The sequence below is a fragment of the Corythoichthys intestinalis genome, chromosome 4, assembly GCF_030265065.1.
Source record: "Corythoichthys intestinalis isolate RoL2023-P3 chromosome 4, ASM3026506v1, whole genome shotgun sequence".
Lineage (NCBI taxonomy): Eukaryota > Metazoa > Chordata > Actinopteri > Syngnathiformes > Syngnathidae > Corythoichthys > Corythoichthys intestinalis.
In genome coordinates this window covers 42717529-42738876 of record NC_080398.1, presented here as the reverse complement: position 1 = coordinate 42738876, position 21348 = coordinate 42717529, and the positions used below count along the sequence as shown (strand labels likewise).

The 21348-nt window shown below is 38.4% G+C and overlaps 1 protein-coding gene across 2 annotated transcripts in view; it reads left to right on the top strand.

The window, feature by feature from the left end:
• adam22 (ADAM metallopeptidase domain 22) overlaps positions 1-21348 on the top strand; it is a 133693-nt gene that overhangs the window by 25475 nt on the left and 86870 nt on the right. For both annotated transcript variants that reach the window (XM_057833949.1, XM_057833948.1), the window contains exons 4-5: positions 11316-11382; positions 20424-20506. In XM_057833949.1, coding sequence (XP_057689932.1) covers positions 11316-11382; positions 20424-20506 — 150 coding nt within the window. The remainder of the gene's footprint in view (positions 1-11315; positions 11383-20423; positions 20507-21348) is intronic.

Below are 21348 nucleotides of genomic sequence, written 5' to 3'. Positions count from 1 at the left end.
TATGTATTGGATTTCATCTTGTAAATTTCCCCCCAAAATGTGACGTATACTCCGGTGCGACTTATATATGCTTTTTTCCTCTTCGTTGGGCATTTTATGGCTGGTGCGACTTATAGTCCAAAAATAATCGTATTTAAAATACAACTCAACTATAATGCTGAATGTACAGTTGAATTGTATCAGTCTGTTTGCATGATACAGTAAGTGAAAACAGCTATTTCCCCACCAGTGCACGCAAACACAAATGTTCGTGTTCTCAGAGTCATTACATACTGCATTATGCAACAATCAGGTCCATGTATGTTGCGTGCTAAAGCAGTTGTCCTTTTCACCACCATGGACCCGTTCTAATCAAATCAATGAATATGTTACTTACTCTGTGTGTCTCTCTGCTTCGTAATTTGGTTTTGGTTGCTGTTAATGTAGAAAATACTACTTCATAAAGATGCCGTTTCTGTCAAGTGATTGAAGAGTGAATGAGTTATAGCCTGGAGACCTTTAATGAGGCCTCGGTGCGTGGTAGGTGGGGGTATTGAGGTGTTAGCAGCTGCAGCGATCCCTATAGAGAAAACCTCCTCCCCCCTTCCACCTCTTTTCTCCTCATCCACCTTTCCAACCTCACCCTGTCTTCCGTCAGCACTCCACTTTTCATTATGGTTGCCTGACACAGCACGTTCACTCTTTGCGTATCTCTCGCTCTCCTTCCAGCATTGACTTGAATGGTAAATCCACACATCGAAGAGATGTCTGTGTTTTGGGATGAATTGGATTTCAGCCTTTTTTAAAGCAATGAAAGGCTGCTAGCTCCACTTTTGTGCCAATCCCTCCGCACGCTCACAACAACATTGGTGCTGCCAAACCTGGCTTTTTTTGTGCTTCTTCATCCATGCGGCGCCTGGCAACACTCTTTGAGAAGAATTTAAAGCGGAGTCCACTCATGACAATAATCTTGCTGAATTTTAGACATTTCTTCTTGCTTAAAGCGAGTCAAATGCTGTGTTCGTCACAGACCTAGTACCTTTCTATTTCTAGTTCTTTTGTTTTTTTGAGGGAAAAAAGCATGTTTCCTAACAAGTCCAAGTGGCATCATTGTTGAATTTTCACTGCAGCGTTTTGTCTACAGTTTGGATAACCACAGATATTTCGAAGTTATGTAAAATGTGGATTTTTGTACACAGAGTACAAAGGAGGAGAAAAAAAACATCCATTGTGCGATTTTTTTTTTTTTTTTAATGAAATTTTATACACTTTGCTTTGTTTGTCTTGTTCCGCCTCATTTTCTCCTCTTGAAACAGGAATGACATTTCTAATGTTGTGACAGAATAGATTTTCATATTCGATTGTACTCCTCAGTTTCTGAAGTAAAGTGCACTTAAATGCACTTAGCGTTTGCAATTATGTTTAAAAAAGATGACACGCATGCCTATAAAATTCTTTGAAGGAAGGCTGACGCCACTCTGGTTTTCTACCGCTTCATGTTCTTTAAACTCTTAATAAAATGGAATCTGTGTTGTGTGTGCATTTTTTCTTTGGCTGTTCAGAGCATGTGTCTGCTGGCTTACATTCAAGGCATGAGAAAGCAAAAGAGGGATGTGACGCAAATGTCTCTTGTGTGCCTATGAATGGTTTGTCAGCTCAAGCGGCGGAGCGTCTGGTCGGAAATCCTCTGATTGACAAGTGCGCCAACGCGAGACATTGCTGCGGCGACTGAACCGAGAAAACGTCTTTCAACAAAGTGGAGGATAAGTACACTGTTGAAAAGAAGGTCGTGAACTCAGATAACGAGAGTACAGTAACACAAAGTTATGTTAAGCCTTTATAGGGCACCCATCCAACTCATTGGCTGCCATTGATGGTGCTAGACGTCTAATCCATTTTGACTGGGAGGGTTGGCAGCAAAAATGGAATGGTTATTTGGCTGGATGGATACATGAGACCTGGCCAATGGGAAAACCCATTGACAGTGTATCAAATACTTGTTCTCCCCACTGTATGTGGGTTTCACATTTTGGGTTATTTAGGCCACACTTCTATCCTAAATGTTAATATTTTAAAACCAAAAATAGTCACTTCTCCTATAAAGGGTTAACAATACTATAAGGACCACAATGTCCATTGCTTTAAAGAGTGACATATCTATAATATCTTTCTGGGAGGCCTTTTAAATGTTATGTAAAAGTTGGGTTTTGAACCACCTGCAATAAGTCGTAGGCAACACTGCATCGATCCCATGTCATCTTATAGAAGGGCAATACTTGTCCGGACAAAACGAAAAACTTAATATGTTTATTGCCCTGTGGGGGAATCATTCAAAAAAATGCAACAAGATACCGTCATACTGCACTGTAATAGATCTAAAAGGTTATTTTGGTGTGGTTGTTTTGATCAACAACAGTGTTAAATCCAGCTCACTGTTAACTCTCATCATTTGTAATTAATAGGGATATTTACACTTACTGTTTTTCTTTGTTTGTTCCTTTTTACTGAAGGGCAAAAAGGAAACCTTAATTTGAGAGAGATATTTATTATTCATTTCTTAAGACAGCCTTACACCAAGCAACATGGCCAAAAGCAGCAGTGATACTGTAGCAAGCGAAGACATCTTCGCACAACAACAAGGGGAGGTTTTATTGCATGTACAGTATATGAACTGTTTATATTTTTGTCATTGTTAGCCTCGAATCTTCGAATCGGTGATCACGATGACTGTGTGGTTTACATCATCTGTTTATATCATCCGTAATTTATCAACTTTGCATTCTCGGAACCTCAGATGACCTCATCATACCAGAAGGATGGCAATTTATTCTCATTTTGTGATTTCAGTTTTGGTTTAAAGGCACCAAAAGTTTTCACCTTTTCACCAAGCCTTTGTTGGTGGTCTTACAACCAAATTCATGCTTTATGTGAGCACTAAAATATTTTTCCCTCCAGGGTTTTGCTCAGAAAACCTCCGAAGCCAGGTGGTAAAGAAATCTACAGGTGGCACACCATATTTTTGAAAAATAAATAGACAAATAAATAAATGAAATAGATAAGCCTGTTGGCCCTTCAGGCTTATAAAACACACAGGGAAATATGCTTTAAACAAACGAAAAGCTGAGATCAGGAGTATTGTTAAGTGATTTACTGTTTATAGCAGTGCCACTTTTCAATTAAAAAAAATACAGTGATCCCTCGCTACTTCGCGCTTCAAACTTTGCGCCCTCAGTCCATCGGGGATTTTTTTTCAATTAAAACAAAAAAATACTGATGACCTGTCCGAGTCAATCTCACTCTTGCTCACTCCTTCCCTCTCCCTGTTCTTTGTTCGTCAGGCGCTGCATTGGAGTTGTTCATTAAAGTTAACAATGATGACAGATGTTTGTGTTTGATCTTGCCAGTCACGAACTTCCAAAGCGCTGCATGCATCAATCATCGTTTAACTTGTTAAACAGTTGCTGTTGCAACTCATTGTGTGTAAGTGGGAAGCTTGAGAGGATTTGAGTAGACTCACTCAATGGAGCATTTAATAAAGCCGAGCATTTTCCTCCTACATCATTCTTGTTTCAAAATAATTTGGTGGGACAGTAATAGAGGCGTGCGAAATTTCCGATCCTTAGATTATTCGCGATTTGGCCGTGGAAGATGCGAGAACGATTCACAAACATCCAAATTCCGATTATTGAATCATACTAGGTAAAGCGGAAATAAAACACAGTCAGCGTGGTCTTCAGGACGCAATGATGAACGCACCGAGAGTAAATATCATGTTCAACTCATGCCGCTAGATAAAAAAAACTAAACTAAACAATAATACCTCACTGCGGTCGTCAGCCGCTACAAACAGTGCCCAGTTGCTAGTTGCTACAAACATATGGCAACATACGGCTATGGTAGATATCACATATATCTAGAACTAGATGTGAAATGACAGACGACGGCCTTGTTAAATCATATACCAAGAACTAGATACGAAATGACACTCTCCCGCGCTAGTAAACGGGCGCCATCTTAAAGCGAACCTAATTACTTTTTTTTCTAAAAAACAAAACAAAACAAAACAAAAAAACCAAATCGGCAAAATCTTGACTTGAATCTATCTTTAAATGATGAAACAGTTTTAAAACTTTCACGTCGAAAGTAGACAGAAGGGAAATTATGGAATAACGGGAGCAATTTTAACAACTTTAACGGTTTATTCAAAACATTAAGTTAATTGAATGTAGTTTAAAGCTGCCGATACAGAATGGGAACTTGAGTATTATGTTTACTGTTTTTAACGGTTAACTTGATACTGAAATAGTAGTTTGGTTTAGCCTGAGAGGATCTTTGAACAATTTTGGAACTAGTGTAAAAAAATTAAAAGCTTTTGGGGGGGATTGGGTTTTTTTTTGGTGCATCAATAATCGATTTATAATCGAATCAGAGCCTCTGGATCGTAATCGAATCGTTAGGTGCCCAAAGATTCCCACCTCTAGACAGTAACATGTTTAAAACTTATCATAGTTATTACATTTCAAGTGCTTAAAAAACTTTTTTTTTTTTTTTTTAAGATGTATGCACTACTTCGCGGTTTTTCACTTATTGCAGAGGGTTCTGGACCCCATTAACTGCGAAAAAATGAGGGATCACTGTAAACATCATTTCATTTTCATTTTTCAATTTATTTTGGGTGTCTTTTTTGAATATTTAATAATCTTGTATAACTTCTAAATTGTCATACAGTGGCAAAGGGGCATATGATGTATACAGCATTTTTTAAATTAACATTACAGTAAATTAGCATGTAGGACAAGCATGTGTATTTGGAGGTAAAGGAGGGGGGTCATGCTATTGAGTGTGAGCAAGAGGTTGAGTTTTGGGTCTTTGTCCAATAAATTATTTAAATCCTCAAAGAATCAAGCTGAAATGTGTTATCGTGGCCCCCTCCATCAGAGGCTGTGGTCGTGATGCCCCCACGCTCTGTCTATGCCCCCCCTCACCATGCTTGCACAGCGTGGATAAAGATCACAAGCTGTGAATCTTAAACACATATCCCAGTAGAACAAAGGCTAACAGCGCGCCTTTGACCCACAGAGCATGTCTTCATCACAGAAGTGTACGCGCGTTACTTTTGTCCTGTCATCTACAGCGTGTTTATTGTGTTCCCGATTGTCTGAGGTGAGGAATGATGTGCAATTGGAGGCTGACAAGTGAGCTTCTTAGCTCTTATTACACAGTCATGATGGTGCAGGGTTTTTCCCGGAAGGACCTTGGAGCGTTGCATGATGGGATATTAGTTTGAGCCCCGAGGTCTGCGTTGACACCTCCCTCTCGTTAACATTTGCCGCTTCTTTATTCCCCCCATGATGGCCTTTCCTCCATCTTTCCATTTTATCTCCCTCCTCTCTCTGTGCTTTTATTACCCAAGCACACTGAAACAGCCATTAGTCTTCCAGAGGAGTCTTTTTCTTGGCTTAGTCGGCACGCTGTTGTGAGGCAGAAACGCTGTGATGAACTTCGCAACTACTACGTTGGGCCTATTGTGGGAGAACAGACTTTTCTGTGCTTTTTGAGACTCAATTTTTATTAGAATTTGACACCCCAGAAACTTGATTCCACATGTTTAGAGAAGAAATGTGAATTTGTCAAAACGTCAAATATCCTTAAAGTAGTACAATTAGTGTTTGCTCATCTTTTTTTTTGTTTTAAGACGCACTAGTCATAAAAACATCCTCATGGTGAAGAAAAGAAATCATAGATTAGTCACACTGGACTGTTAGTCACATTTTTGTGGGAAAATGTATGTCGTCCACAATTTTTCTTAAACACAGTCACCTTATTATGCACCAAAAAAAGAGCAGTTTTAAAAGAACTGAATTACGTGGTGTTGAAACCACCTTCGTGGTCAGCCGTGACGCAGTGACACAGTAATCCATCACCCAATCCTGGTGCTAAAATAAGTTTCCTTCAACTTCAAGAGTAACAACATAACACTTCAGCGCCCACTTTGTTCGTGTTTTTCAAATTTTCAGGCATCCCTACAGTTTTACGCATGGTTTTGGATAAAATTCAGCTCATCAATGGTCCTATTATCTTAGTTTAAAGATATCTTACAAGAAGGCTAGGGGGCTTAAGGTGGAGTTGGCAGATTTCATAATTGGTGTCCATCTTGATACAAGGTAGGCAGATGGAAGAAGAGTGATTTACTCCAACTAAAATACGATTAACTGTCTGAATTTTCCGCAGGTTTGCAAATAGTTTGGTTTATACTAGGGCTGTCAAACGATTAAAAATTTTAATCGAGTTAATCACAGCTTGAAAATTAATAAATCGTAATTAATCGCAATTAATCGCAATTCAAACCATCTCTAAAATATGCCATATTTTTCTGTAAATTATTGTTGGAATGGAAAGAAAAGACGGATATATACATTCAACATACTGTACATAAGTACTGTGTTTGTTTATTATAACAATAAATCCACAAGAAGGCATTAACATTAACATTCTTTCTGTGAAAGGGATCCACGGATAGAAAGACTTTTAATTCATAAAAGATAAATGTGAGTACAAGTTATAGTAATTTTGGTAGTTTTTATATTGTGACTAAATATTGCTATCTAGTGTATTTTTTGAGCTAAACTTAATGTTTGAATAGCGTATTATTTTGCATAGCTATTTTGATTGGGAATGCCAGATCTCTTTGCATTGAGCACTTTTCTTTTTGTGAACATTATTTATTTTTGAGAGATAGGAATATTATTTTTGTTGTGCTCTCACTAAATGATACTGTAGCGATTTAAATGTTCTTAACTGCCGAAATGCACGATGGGAATTTGAGCAACCATGAGTCACAGTGGTTGCTGCAAAGGATATAGCTTCTCTGCGTTGAGTACAATTCATGGTGTTAAGTAAACAATCATCCTTGGTTATACTTCCCCATGTTGCTTGCCACAATAATTATAACAAATGTGGAAGAGATGCAAATGCGTTACCATTTAAATAGTGCGGCCCCAATAAATGTCTGCGTTATCAATTCATCCTGCTAGGATATTGGTAGTGCTATGGACCCCATTGGACCGGTGAATCATGGTGGCTCGCTGTCGTCAGATGGCTCGGTTCGTTCTCTTACCTCCTGAGGGAGCCGGCGGCCAACATATAAACATGGAGAGTTGTTAGATGGCTTTTTGTGAATACTTTTATTGACAAAACAAAAGCATGTGGGGAAGCAGCACTTGGGCCTGCCACTAACAGCGCACTTTCTCTACTCTCTCGCTCGACCACTTTCTTCCTCACTGCTCAATCTGACAATGCCGGTCACATTGAAAATAACAGCGGCCCCCTTTGCGGGTGCCGGTAACAACTGCGTCCACTCCACTTGCTTGTCTCTGCCCTTGGCTCTCAATATACATCAACCGGCGCCATTGTAGTCTGTTCGCGGCAATGGTTGAGTGGGTCGATCCGCGCATGCATTAATTGCGTTACATATTTTACACGTGATTAATTCAAAAAATTAATTACCGCCCGTTAACGCGTTAATTTTGACAGCCCTAGTTTATACCAATCATTATAAATGTGGCTAAGATTCAGGGTGCACTGCAAAATTTGATAAGTTGACTTTACAAAAAAAAAAAAAAAAAATGCGAACTTGAATTTAGAGAGCATAGAGAATATAATTTATGCTACCTACATTAATTAGATGCAATTTACTTAATTATTTCAAGTTTTATGGACTCAAATTAATAATTGGATTATAGTAAATTGTTTATTTTGAGTTTGAAATACTCAAAATGACTTGAATTAATTGGATTGCAGTAACTTATTTATTGTGAGCTTCCAGTACTGAAGCGATACCTTAGTTAGCCGTAGTGCTGCTCATTCATCATGCAGGCGAACTTCATTCTTTTTTTACCTGAAATAATTCTATAATATAAACAGCAAATGCTAATTTAATCAATAACATATTTTAATTACCCTTCCCCAAAATAACCCAAGGGACAACACTCAATGGATTAATTCAGGGGAATTAAACTACCGTATTTTTCGGACTATAAGTCGCAGTTTTTTTTCATAGTTTGGCAGAGGGTGCGTCTTATATGCTGGAGCGACTTATGTGTGATTATTTACGGTCGGGTCGGGCCGACTTCTCTTTTGCTAACTTTTTTTAAAATAAATACATATATATTCATATATTTATACTAAAATGATGTATGGATGTTAAATAAAATAAATAATTTGGATAAAATAGAGAAGGCGCTGTGCATGCCTGTGCACTTGAACGCAGTGGCTCTCTTTTCAATCTTCCCCTCCCGTGCCTTGGCGCCCTCCGCGAGCGTCCTGGTATTTCCTTTTCGATATGGAGCAGCTATAGGAGTGAAAAACAAACTAATGACAGGGGAAGTGAAAAGCAAACAACTGCGGTAGGAGTGGGATATGGAAAGGATTCAAACTGATTGTTGTTCATCAAGTTAGGCATGTTTTCCAGCGCCAAATAACTACTTACTTATTAAAGTGTTCACAACAGGTTGATAAAAAATGGGTTTGGTTCACTTATAATATTTAATTAAGTTGTATATTAGCATTTTACAGCGTGGATGTTGAAAGATGAAATGTTATAATAAGTTATTGTACAGTAATTACTCAGTCTCTGACGTATATGACAAAATCGGTTGAAAATTGAAATAACTAGTGATTGCTCAAAGTCTGCGTTTCTTTAACTTTTTTGTTATGAGGATTAAACCTGTCGCAATATGCAACAATTCCATTTATCGCACGATAAATGAAAAAGAAGGCAGTCATTTTTCCGCTGTGATTTATTGCCTCACGTGTACGTGTGTGCGCGCGCGCGACTAATGTGCTGTTAAAGTTCGGCTTCCTTGTTGCCAACAACGCAAAATGCATCTTCGATCCGGGTCCGGCAAAAAAAAAGTGCCGGGGCCAATCTGTTCCCATTATATCCTTTTACTCAATGTATACTGGCCGCGTCAGTGCTCCGGATTGACTGCGGACCGTCTCGTGCGAGCCGGAGCCCGCTGGATGGGTTTAGGCTATTTTCTATTTTTGCCGGAGACGCATCCATCAAAATGGGCGGAGCCATGCCTGGAGTCAACAGCCCAGTTGCTTATTCACGATTTAACCAGCGAGCATGGACGGAGAACGCTCCATCATGGAGGTGGAAAGTCACAAAGTGATTTATGATGCAGCAGATCATCATTATAAGGACAACATTAAAAAGGAATCTGTATGGTTTCCTATTATGTGTGTTTTTCTGGCAATGATATCAAACAACACGACGTGCTGACAACTTTGTTTTTTATTAACACACGGCGCTAACAACACTTCCTCAGCCCGAGGCTCTCGGCTGGCTCTGTGCCTCTCACTGCCGCGTCACATGAACAAAACAACATGACCATTGCGTGCGCTTCAGGGTGCCTTGGAAAACATCCAATCAGAATATTACACATGGAACGCAGATAGCAGAAGCTATGAGGGGAAGTTTTCATTTGCCTAAATGCTTAAGTTATTAAGTGCAATTTTTTTTTTCTTGAAAAAGACATTTTATTTATTCTGTGTTTCTGTGCGGTATTAATATTGTCTTTTACTTAAAAGATGCATGGTCTATTGTTGAATTTAAGAGTAAACATTTATCGCGTTTAAATGGGTGTACTTGATCTAGGTACCTCACGAGACGATGCGATTTGCGATACAAAGCTCACGATAACGATGGTCTGATGATACAACGATTATCGATACATTGGTCAGGAAACATTCTAGGATATTCTACAAACAACTAATAGACAGAAAAACAAGCTTCTGCTGTGAATTGGAGTGAGTTTACCATTAGTAGACGTCCAATCCGTTTGAAGTGGGAGGGATGGCAGCGAATGTTCACTCCCAGTTCAAATGGATTGAACGTCTACGGCAGGTAGTGGCAGCCAATGCCAAGCAATGAGGTAATTTTGGGCCATTTAAGGTCATTTACCTTTCATTTTCAGTTACTTCCTGTTGATTTTGGCGTATTTTATGGGTCTCTTCCTGTTTATTTTGAGTTACAGAACAGGAAATGACCTGGGAATTACCCAAATTAATAGGCAGTGACTCAAACTCAACAGAAAATGACCTGTAAATGCCCTAAAATGAACAGCACGTGACCTGTAAATGCCCTGAAAATGGGACAGAATTACTGTGAATGCTCTGGTTTCGAATGAATGAACGTTCTCAGTCTAAATGGTTTGGGCATCGAGCAACGTCAATGCAGCCTTATAGTTACCTGAGACACAATTATGGTGGAAGATTTTGGTAGCAACTTATTGGTTTATTTTTATTTATTTATTTTTGGGATATTGACACCGTTTTAAAACGATGTCTCGATTCTTGGCAGGAGCATATCGATAACCTATTGGGATACAAAGTATCACGATTTATCACCATTTCGATATTCTGTCACACCCTAAATTGATCTATTATTATATACTGTATTCTCACTGTGTTATTGGTAAAATGGTTTAAAAAACATTTTTAAAAATTGGGGGGGGCGCAATAATATCGCAATAATTTATGAGATAAATTATCGCACACTAAAATTTGTTATCGTGACAGGCCTAATGAGGATCGACTGGTCCTGTCCTAAGATAGCCACCACGTGAGGATGTCAGTCCCCACACTCGCAATGCATATAAGATATCTAGTGTGAAAGGAGTGAAACGAGTACCAGATACTGGCACACAAGCCTCAAGCGCCCTTCTCGCGGCTGTCACTATTGCAAAAAATTAAAATAAATAAATCGCGCCTGAGTTTTGTGGTAGGCCCAGCAAAAAGGAAAAAAAAAAAAAAAGAAAATACAACACTACTATAGTTACAGAATATTCATTAGAGGCAAAGATATTTGTCTTTATCTCGAACTGTGTTTGTATGCATGTGTGTATGTGCGGTTATGTCCTTTGGGATATGGTACTTGCTGTTGTAAAGAGCATGCACACAGACACATACTGCTTTCTTCCTCATACTTAGCCTCTGAATGTATTTCCTCTTCTTTTCCTTATTTGCCAGAGTTACTGTTTCTGTGACCTCCATTTGTCCTTCAGTGCAATAATAAATATGCACACACTTGCAGATACATCCACACGTCATCTCAAAGACACATTTGTTTAATTGAGTTTGCGGTCTGGAAATAGCCTTGCCCCTCCTCATCGGTCACAATTAGCAATGCCAATGCTTTGAGACGCTCTGATAGAATACGATCATTCCATAAAATTAAAGAACGCATGCACCACAGAGTGACGCTGGAATGAAAATCACACCTATTTGGACATTTAACCTAATTTTGTTCCATCTGTCTTCTCTCTTTTCAGTGATCTGCTGTCTTCAGAGTACGTGGAAAAGCATTTGTCAGAGAAAGGGAAGACAGTCGTCACTGCTGTAAGAATCTGCAAATCATTCTTCTTCCTCCTCTATTCTAAATCAAAATGTTGCTGTCCTATTCCAGAGGGGCTTTTGTGCTATTTCTAAAAGGGCATATTTTTCTAATTAGCATCCAGGGATGCTGCTTGTTCCTCTTCGTCTCTGGGCCCTTTAATATTCATTTACAATTATTTATCAGAATCAGACAGTCTCTCCTTACATTGGATTACAGTGGAATTGAAGTAGACCCATCCATGTTATAAAAATTGACTTACATGTATACAGTAGGATAACAAGTGATAATTCCCAACAATCTGACCGTCTGCTTGGATTGTTCACTGCAGCACTGTTGCATCAAATACACTAAATCGCACTTCATTTTAGGATTGAGAGTCACTCAGCAAACTAGTACAATATTATACAATATTCGATACAGTTAAAATGAACCTATTGGTGGTGCCGTTTCATTAAATTGTTGTTTCTTGCTGACTGTCCCTCTTCTACAGTGGTATGAAAAAGTATCTGAACTTTTTGGAATTTCTCACATTTCTGCATAAAATCACCATCAAATGTAATCTGTTCTTTGTTAAAATCACACAGATGAAAAACACAGTGTCTGCTTTAACTAAAACCACCCAAACATTTATAGGTTTTCATATTTTAACAAGGATAGCATGTAAACAATGACAGAAGGGGGAAAAATAAATAAGTGGAAAAATAAGTCAGTGGACCCTCTGCCTAAGGAGACCTAAAGAGCAATTGAAACCAATTTTTATTAAATATTTTAAGTCAGGTGTGTGCCCAATCACTGATGAGTGGTTTAAAGCTGCCCTGCCCACTATAAAACACACACCTGGTAAAAATGGTCTTGTTGAGAAGCATTGTCTGATCAGACAGCATCATGGCTCAGTCAAAAGAGCTGTCTGACGACCTGCAATCAAGAATTGTTGATTTGTATAAAGCTGGGAAAGGATACAAAACTATCTCTAAAAGTCTGGATGTTCATCAATCGACAGTCAGAGAAGTTGTCTACAAATGGAGAGAGTTTGGCATTGTTCCTTCTTTCCCAAGGATTGGCTGTCCACCAAATATGACGCTAAGAGTTCAGCGCAGAATACTCAGACAGGTAAAAAAGAATCCTAGAGTGTCTGCTAAAGACTTACAAAAAGCACTGGCTGGCACAGTCCAATATATCTGTGCACACATCAATTATATTTAAATCTATGGCCAAGAATGGTGTTCATGGGAAGACTCTACGGAGGAAGCCACTGCTGTCTAAAAAAAAACATTGTCGCTCGTTTAATGTTTGCAAAACGGCACTTGGACACTCCACAGAAGTTCTGGTAAAATATTTTGTGGACTGATGAAACTAATGTTGAATTGTTTGGGATTAACAGTCAACGTCATGTGTGGAGGAAAAATGGAACAGCCCACCAGCATCAACACTTCATCCTCACCGTGAAGCATGGTGGAGGGAGCATCATGATTTAGGGCCTGGACAACTTGCAATCATTAATGGAAGAATTCAAAAGTTTATCAGGATGTTTTGCAGGAAAACCTGAGGTCGTCTGTCAGACAGTTGAAGGTAAAAAGAGGATGGATGCTGCAACAAGACAATGATCCAAAACAGAGAAGTAAATCAGAATGGTTTTAGAAGAACAAAATACACATTCTGGAGTGGCCAAGTCAAAGTCCCGACTTGAACCCCATTGAGATGCTGTGGCATGACCTAAAGACAGCGATTCATGCCAGACATCCCAGGTATCTGACTGAACTACAGCAGTTTTGTACAGTAGAATGGGCCAAGATTAGTCCTGGTCCTAGTCCTGCAGACTGATCTGCAGCTACAAGAAGCATCTGGTTTAAGTTATTGCTGCAAAAGAGGGGGCACAAAATATTAAATGTGATGGTACAATTTCTTATTTTTACCCCTTCTGTCATTGTTTGCATACTATCCTCATTAAAATATTAAAACCTATAAAAGTTTGGGTGGTTTTAGTTAAAGCAGACACTGCTTTTTCATCCGTCCGATTTTGACAAAGATCAGATCACATTTGATGTTGATTTTATGCAGAAATGTGAGAACTTCCAAAAGGTTCAGATACTTTTTCATACCACTGTATCTTGTTTATGTATCGCAGAAATCAGATGTTTCTTCAAAATTTCCCCACTACGGAGGTCATTGTATCTTAATTGGGTGCACTTGATACTGCCATGATTGATAGACTTAAACTATATTGTGCCTAGCGGGGAGGCATTTCAAGTTTTTGGCAATTTGGTGGACATGCACAGGCGGGTAAATTAAGAAAAGTGCGTTTTATACTCTTAATGGGTGGAAACACCGTCTACTGTGTTTGCACCAATACATGTGCTTCTTCCCATAACCTTTACTGGCTGCCCGAGACATGGAAGATGAAACTGCTTTGGAGGTTGAAGGTCAACAAGAGCTTGCTAAGAGAAAGTACAAGTCACAAACTCAATTAATGGATTTCTACAGTACAATGATTCAGAGGTTTCGAAGAACACTGTTTTATACAGTATTTATGGATGAAATGCAAGACACATGCCCACATAGCTAACGTATCTTTCTACCTGTCCCTGGACCACAGGCTACGCAACATCAGCTTAGACCAGCAGTCTAGCTTGAATTGGAACTGAGACAGAGTCTTCTGTGGTTTAGAAAAAGAGCAGCTTCTGTCTAGCAAATTGTCCTTTGCGTTGGGTGTGTTGTCAAGGACACAACCTCACTCCTCTAGTGTGCTTATCTTTGTGTCAAGCGGTAGCTGATGAAATCGAAATCCATATTTTTTTTAACCCAAACGGTGCGGCACTGCTTACGAAAAAAAAAGCCCTTCGACTTCATTATTCAAATCTTTTTTTTTTCGAGGGGAGGTGATTTTCTTATACAGTGATCCCTCGTTTTTTCAGTTAATGGGGACCAGAACCCGCCGCGATAAGTAAAAAAACGGCGAAGTAGTGCCGCCCACCCAAAAAAAAAAAAAAAACAACAACTTTATATATATTTTATTGTGCGTGTTCAATGTATTTATTCAGATTTAGCATTGGAAAGAGGTACATATAAAACATGTTTTTTCACTTTTTTCCCTCCATAGTATATATTTTTTATATGTATATTTTTTATTTTTAAACATGAATAAAGTATTAAAATGCTTGTGTTTATTAAATGCTTCATTGAGTGAGTCCACTCAAATCCGCTCCATCTCCTCACTTACACACAATGAGATGCCACAGCAACTGTTTAACAAGTTAAACGATGGTTGACGCATGCAGCGCTTTGATGTTGAGGCTTCCAGGGATCTGTGGCAAGATCACAAAGGAGGTCTATCAATCATCGTTAACTTTAATAAGCATCTCCAGTGCATTGCCTGGACAACAAAGAGCGGGGAGAGGAAGGGAGGGAGGGATGTTTTTTTGTTTGTTTTTTTTTTAATCCGCGATGGACTGAGGGGGCAAAGTTTAGCTCTAAATTAATGCAAGATATGTGCAGAATGCATATTTCCATGCTGTTAAGCATGTCAAGAGCCTTTGAAAGAGCCAGCATGTACATTATTAGCCCTTGCCCTACCTAAATAGAACACGGCGATAATCAATTGGTCTTAATTATAGCCGTGTTTACCCTGCATCTACAGTCAAAGCATTAAAAAGGTCCTATTTTACACTTTGTTATCACTGTTTCCAGGAAGCTACTATCCTATACTAAAATGTACTGTATACATACTTCCTCATATAGCTACAATTATATATAAATGGAAGAAAAATCAATAAAGGAACCACAGTGACTTTGCATCTCTGCAGCATCTTTGCAGTCACTGCCCACAGTTTTGGAATGCAATGTTGGACACAAGGTTTTAATGTCTTTGCATGTCTAGCATGCTTTTAACACCATAAACCAGGCAGGCATATTGCGGAGCGGTGTGTCGCTATGTGCTACATCATGCCGGTAATTGATCCTGATAAAAGCTGAGTTTCCTAGGGGAGTCCGACTTCCTGCTTTCCTAATGGCTCTTAGGCAGTGAGGAAGCAACCAGGAAGAGACTGCCTCACAGAGCACTTAGACAATGTACACTTCCATTTTCTTCTTGGGAGATTGAGAAGGAAGACGCAAACGGTTGTATTTGAAGAGGGAGACGATGTGCTAAAGTTGACAAGTAGTACACCAGGTCACATACATGATACACACAAGACACTTGTTTTACACACGCGGGTCGGGCAGCCTTCCACCCCGATCACTCCTGCACTCATCTCTTAAAAGTGAAAAAAATCACTGTACTTAACATACAGTATGTGCTTGTTGTATTAAAACAATGGAATACTGACATACAATGAAATATGGAAGGAACAGACATGACGGCACTTTTTATTTAACACTATTACGTTTTCGCGAAGTATCTGGCTACTGGAATTATAATTGTGTGCAAGTAGTAACAACATAGGCAGGTAAACTGTGAGAGAGAAAAAAAACTTGACGTGGTAAAAATTACAATAAAAAAACTGCTATTTTGGAATCCGCGTGGAGTTTTTTGTTTCAATCATAATAATAAAAATGTAACTCAACGGATTATTTTTTCAAATTTTTCGCAAGCATTATTCATGATGAAAACTAGGGCTGTAGCTATTGATTATTTTGGTGGTCGATTAATCGATAAACTAGTTAGTTCGAATAATCGTGTAATCGGATAAGAACATAAAAAATTGAAATACCTGAGCTGAGCTTTAAACAGTATAAAAATAAATGAAGATCTTAGTACAACAAAAGAACAATTCGCCCACTTACAGAGCAAAAGTCTGATAGCTTAAATGTTATAAAATGCTAACTTTTTTTTTTTTTTTTTTTTTTTTTTACACTGCTCTTAACAAACAGGTCAAACACATATTCCCACAAAAAAGGCTAAATATACATACAAAATAAAATTACGAATGCATTAAAAACACATTAGCTCAAACAAAAATTTAGCTCATTTTGATCTTAACAGAGAGCAGCAGGATTCAGCCATGTAAAATGAGTTACGTTACATTTAATGTTGCCACTAGAGGGCAGTGTATCCACCCAAATCAGTAAAACTAAATGAAATTATTTTCAAAACAAACCATTACAACGCGACTTTAATTAATCAAATACCCAAAGCAGCAAAATTTAATTTGAATCCTTTTTCTAATCGAATTACTCGAGTTAATCGATAAATCGTTTCAGCAATAATAAAAACATTATAGCTGCCTAATGCACAATCAGTTCGTGTCTGCACGGAATATAGAGCTATTGAGATCGCAGTACACAATTACAATCTGAGAACTGTATCTCAGAACAGTGCACACAATCTAAGTGTTCGTACTGCACGCAATACGTCACTTTTGCTCATTAATATTCATGGCGTTAGCAACTGTTGCTAGGCGGGTCAAGCTCGCGTATGTCCCTAATGCTAAATGCATGTAAATTAGAGCTGAAACGAATACTCGAGCAACTCGAGTAACTCGAGTTTAAAAACTGATCCGAGTAATTTTATCCACCTCGAGTAATGGTTTAATTTTGACAGCTCTAAGCATCACGTTTTGCCCGGACTACTTTTAATGCGGGATAACACGCTGATGTCACGTGCGTAGCAATAAAATAAGATTTTTTTTTTTTTTTTAACTTACTGCAGCCGACAGCAGCTAGAAACAACGCTGACGTTGCTAAAAACTAGCCCGCATGATGCTACGGTAGTAGCAGGTAGCGTCTGATGCGTCTCATAGAGATCACATGTGTTTTGAACTAGATGCAAAATGACAGCGTCAGCGGCGTTAGTAAACAGCCACCGCAGAAGCAGTAGACTTGTAAGCGCTAATAATATATATTTACAGTATATATATTATTACCTGGTCTTTCCTTTGGAAAGATCAGGTAGTGAGATTCTACAACTTTAGCCTCCCTGTATGTTATTCTGTTTTTTTTTTTTTTTTTTTGAATGGGAATCCTTCGACGCGCTGCGCAGCCCGAACCACTTGACCGATCGGCACCATTCAAGTACCGACACGTCCAGAATTTTTGCGCGACGCAGGGACTTTTTCAAAAGTCCCCGAAAAATTTTCCGTTTGCCCGTAAATGGCAATTTTCCGAAAAAAAAAAGCAATTTTCAAAATGTATCTAGTCCTACAATTTTTTTCCAAATTACATAATTTAGGTATCAAAAATTCCGGGACGGTGAGGGGCATAAAAGTTGTATACAGAATTTGGAAAAAATTTACGGTTCCCCAGAAATTTGACAAAAACTTGCCCATTCATTTTTAATGAGAAAAAAAAAGTTTCAAAATGTATCTAGTCCTACAATTTTTCACCAAATCACACAAATTGGGCATCAAAAATTCCAGGACGGGGAGGGGAATAAAGGTTATTAACACAATTTGGAAAAAATATACGGTTCCCCGGAAATTTGCCAAAAACCTGCCCATTCATTTTTAATGGGAAAAAAGGAAAGTTTCAAAATGTATCTAGTCCTTCAATTTTTGACCAAATCACACAATTTGGGCATCAAAAATTCCGGGACGATGAGGGGCATAAAAGTTGTATACAGAATTTGGGAAAAAAAATACGTTACCCTGGAAATTTGCCCAAAATGTTCCTTTTCATTTTTAATGAGAACATTTCCCATTCACTTACAATGGGATTTCCAATTGAATTTTTTACATTGCATTGATGCCATTGACGGCCATGCATGTCGAATCTATTGATGCCAATGTACTTGGATTCAATTGACTTTATGGATGTCGATGCCATTGACGGCCATGGACGTCCAAAATGTTTCCCATTCATTTTCAATTGGGGAAAAAACTAAATTTCCCCAAATCAACAGATAATGACCAGATATCAATAGGACCTGTCCCCCAAACATCCCTGACTCCATTGACGCTTATAGGGGGTGCTGCCATTGACGTCCATGGACGTCCAAATTTTTTCCCATTCATTTTAAATGGGAAATGTTTTTTTTCCCCACAATCAACAGAAAATGACTAGATATCAATAGGACGTGTCCCCCAAATGTCCCCGATTGCATTGCCGCTTATGGAGGGTGATGCCATTGATGTCCATGGACGTCCAAATTTTTTCCCATTCATTTTCAATGGGAATTGTTTTTTTTCCCCAAATCAACAGAAAATGACTAGATATCAATAGGACGTGTCCCCCAGATGTCCACGATTGCACTGACGCTTATGGAGGGTGATGCCATTGACGTCCATGGACGTCCAAATTTTTCCCATTCATTTTCTATGGGATTTTTTTTTTTCCCCAAAAATCAACAGATAATGACCAGATATCAATAGGACATGTCCCCCAAACTTCCCCAATTCCATTGACGCTTATTAAGGGTGCCGCCATTGGCGGCCATGAACGTCCAAATTTCCCATTCATTTCTAATGGGATTTAATTTGTTTAATGCCATTGATAGGCATGTTTGTCCATTCTATTGATAGCCTTGGGCGGGGCTACGATCTGTATAGCCACACAGGAAAGACCAGGTGTAATTTCTCCAGAAATTGCAGTTTCTAGTTATTATTATAATTATATATATATATATTTTTTATAAGATCTAAAAGTTTTTTGAGTGAAAGCAGTGAATTAGTCTTTTTTTTAAATTTTATTCTAGTTACATCTGAGATGCAATTGTTGGCTGTTTTCAACAATGTACATCGAAAATAAATACATTGATTGACTGAAAATTGTTCAATATTAGATGAAATGTTCTGTTATCTCATGTATATTTATAATTGCTCTTCACCTAAAAATGTATCGGTTTTATCCGATTACTCGATTAATCGATAGAATTTTCAGTCGATTACCCGATTACTAAAATATTCGATAGCTGCAGCCCTAATGTAAATAGTATAAGAACGAGATGTTTACTGAGCTAAACCTACCAATTCTGTCTGAAAATGATGCCACTGGTGTCCAATTCTCTGGTAAAGATGTGGAAGAACATACAAATGTTCAGTTAAAGAGATGGCTTGAGTGTCGAGGGCTGAGGACGGGAAAAAGAGCAGACCTGATCCAGAGGTAGCTTTTGTATCGACACCTTTTTTTTGTGTGCATTGCCTTACGCCACTGACAGTGACATTCTCCTGTTTCAACAATCTATCCTTTTCCACCATAGGCCCTGTTGTTCTTGTATATTATATCCTCTCGTTGTCTTACATCTCTGACTGTTCTTGGGGGTAATTTACATTGCTACTTTTGTGTAGCGATTGCAAATGCTACTCTGTGACAGCCAGCTAACACTTTTAATGTTTCATTAATAACAAATTTTAATTCTATAATTTATTTACACATACTACTAAGGTTGTTGTTTTACAACAGAAAAAGTAACAACAGTGGCACCCAGATACCATTTTAATTCTTTTCAGGCCATTCATTGTCAGACAGAAGCAGCACGGCAACACGCCACGCTAAAAAATAAGTAAAAATATCAAAATGGCTTACCTCGTCGTCTTCTGTAGGACTATGGCCCCCAGCATAATGTTTATTGCATATGAGTGTGAATGGCTTCACCTTGCTGGCGTTAAACTGGTCTTTTGGGCGTCCGCAGAAGTTGATCCATTCTTCACATTTTTTCCTTTGAGTTTCTGGCTTCGGGAAGTGTATGAAGAAAACATCCTTCATATGTCGTAATGTCTAGAGTCATTTCTACAAGTTCCACAGCAGCAGTGTTTACTCGGCATGTTCTTTTTTGAAAGATTACCGGCAGAAAACAAGCAGTAATAACATTGGTTGTATGGGACGGCGCGTCTATGTTTACCCTTTTCCGGTTTACGATGGTGACGTCACATAGCGTTGCAGTCTAAAAAGAGCATTCGGTGGCGTATGCTATTGAACACCTACTCTCTCTGTAAATCAGAACCATAGAAGTTTACATCCACAACTTGTTATCTAAAAGGCAAACGCATATATCTTCATGAAACACATATTTGAATACTGATGGTAAATGTAGGTCAGTGCTTGCTGCATCTGACTGTGTATTATTGAGAATTTTAGGATTTAAGTAAACATCACAATTTTTGTGTGTTAACAGGGAGGAGAGCACTGCTACTATCAGGGGAGAGTCAGAGACATTCCTCACTCCTTCGCAGCCCTTTCCACTTGTCAAGGTCTACAGTAAGTACATATAATATATGTGTTTATATACAAAACTGAGTTTGCAACGCTGAGTCATGTTACCATCTAGCAATGACATCAATGCTGATTCAATTTCACCGGCCTCTGCTTTGTTTTAACGTCTTTAAAGAGGCAGGTAGTACAAAACATCAGTTGAGAGAGATGTTCATATCTTTTGTCTCGTTAGGACATGATGTAAAATTTTAAACACACAAAAAATACAAAAAATGAATAGTAAAACCATCTGTTGTTTTCAGTTGCATCGCCATATTTTTCACTTGCTCGTTTTCTGTAGTGTCTTAATAAACACTTTCAGCTCCATGCTTGTGTTTTGAGATTACCTGGATAAGTGTCAAAATGCACAGAAATATTCGAGGTGTGATTTAACACAAGTGTGAGGGTTTCCCAACTCCAAAACTGCATGATTTATTTCACGATTTGTTGTTATGTCTTGATTGATCGGAGTTTAAACAGACCATATGTACAAAATGATTGTACAGAATTTTCTGCACAGCCAATTTGCATCATCACATTACATTACATTACAATCATTACATCATTGACTCACTGCATCTCTTTTGGATATTTGGAAATGTTTTTGAATACATTCTCAACTAGAGCATCAACTCATCAAAGCAGGGAAGAAAAACCTTCTCATTATGGCTTGTTCAAATGCTGAACAGGCCCAATTAAGCTCTTAATAACATTTGCATTATTCAATGCTATTGTCAACCCCAGTTATGAACCGGATTAGATCAGATGTTTTTATTTCAAGTGTCTTGCAATATAATTGCTGTACCAAATATATTAATTATCAGAGTAAAAGTCTGTAACATGTATTT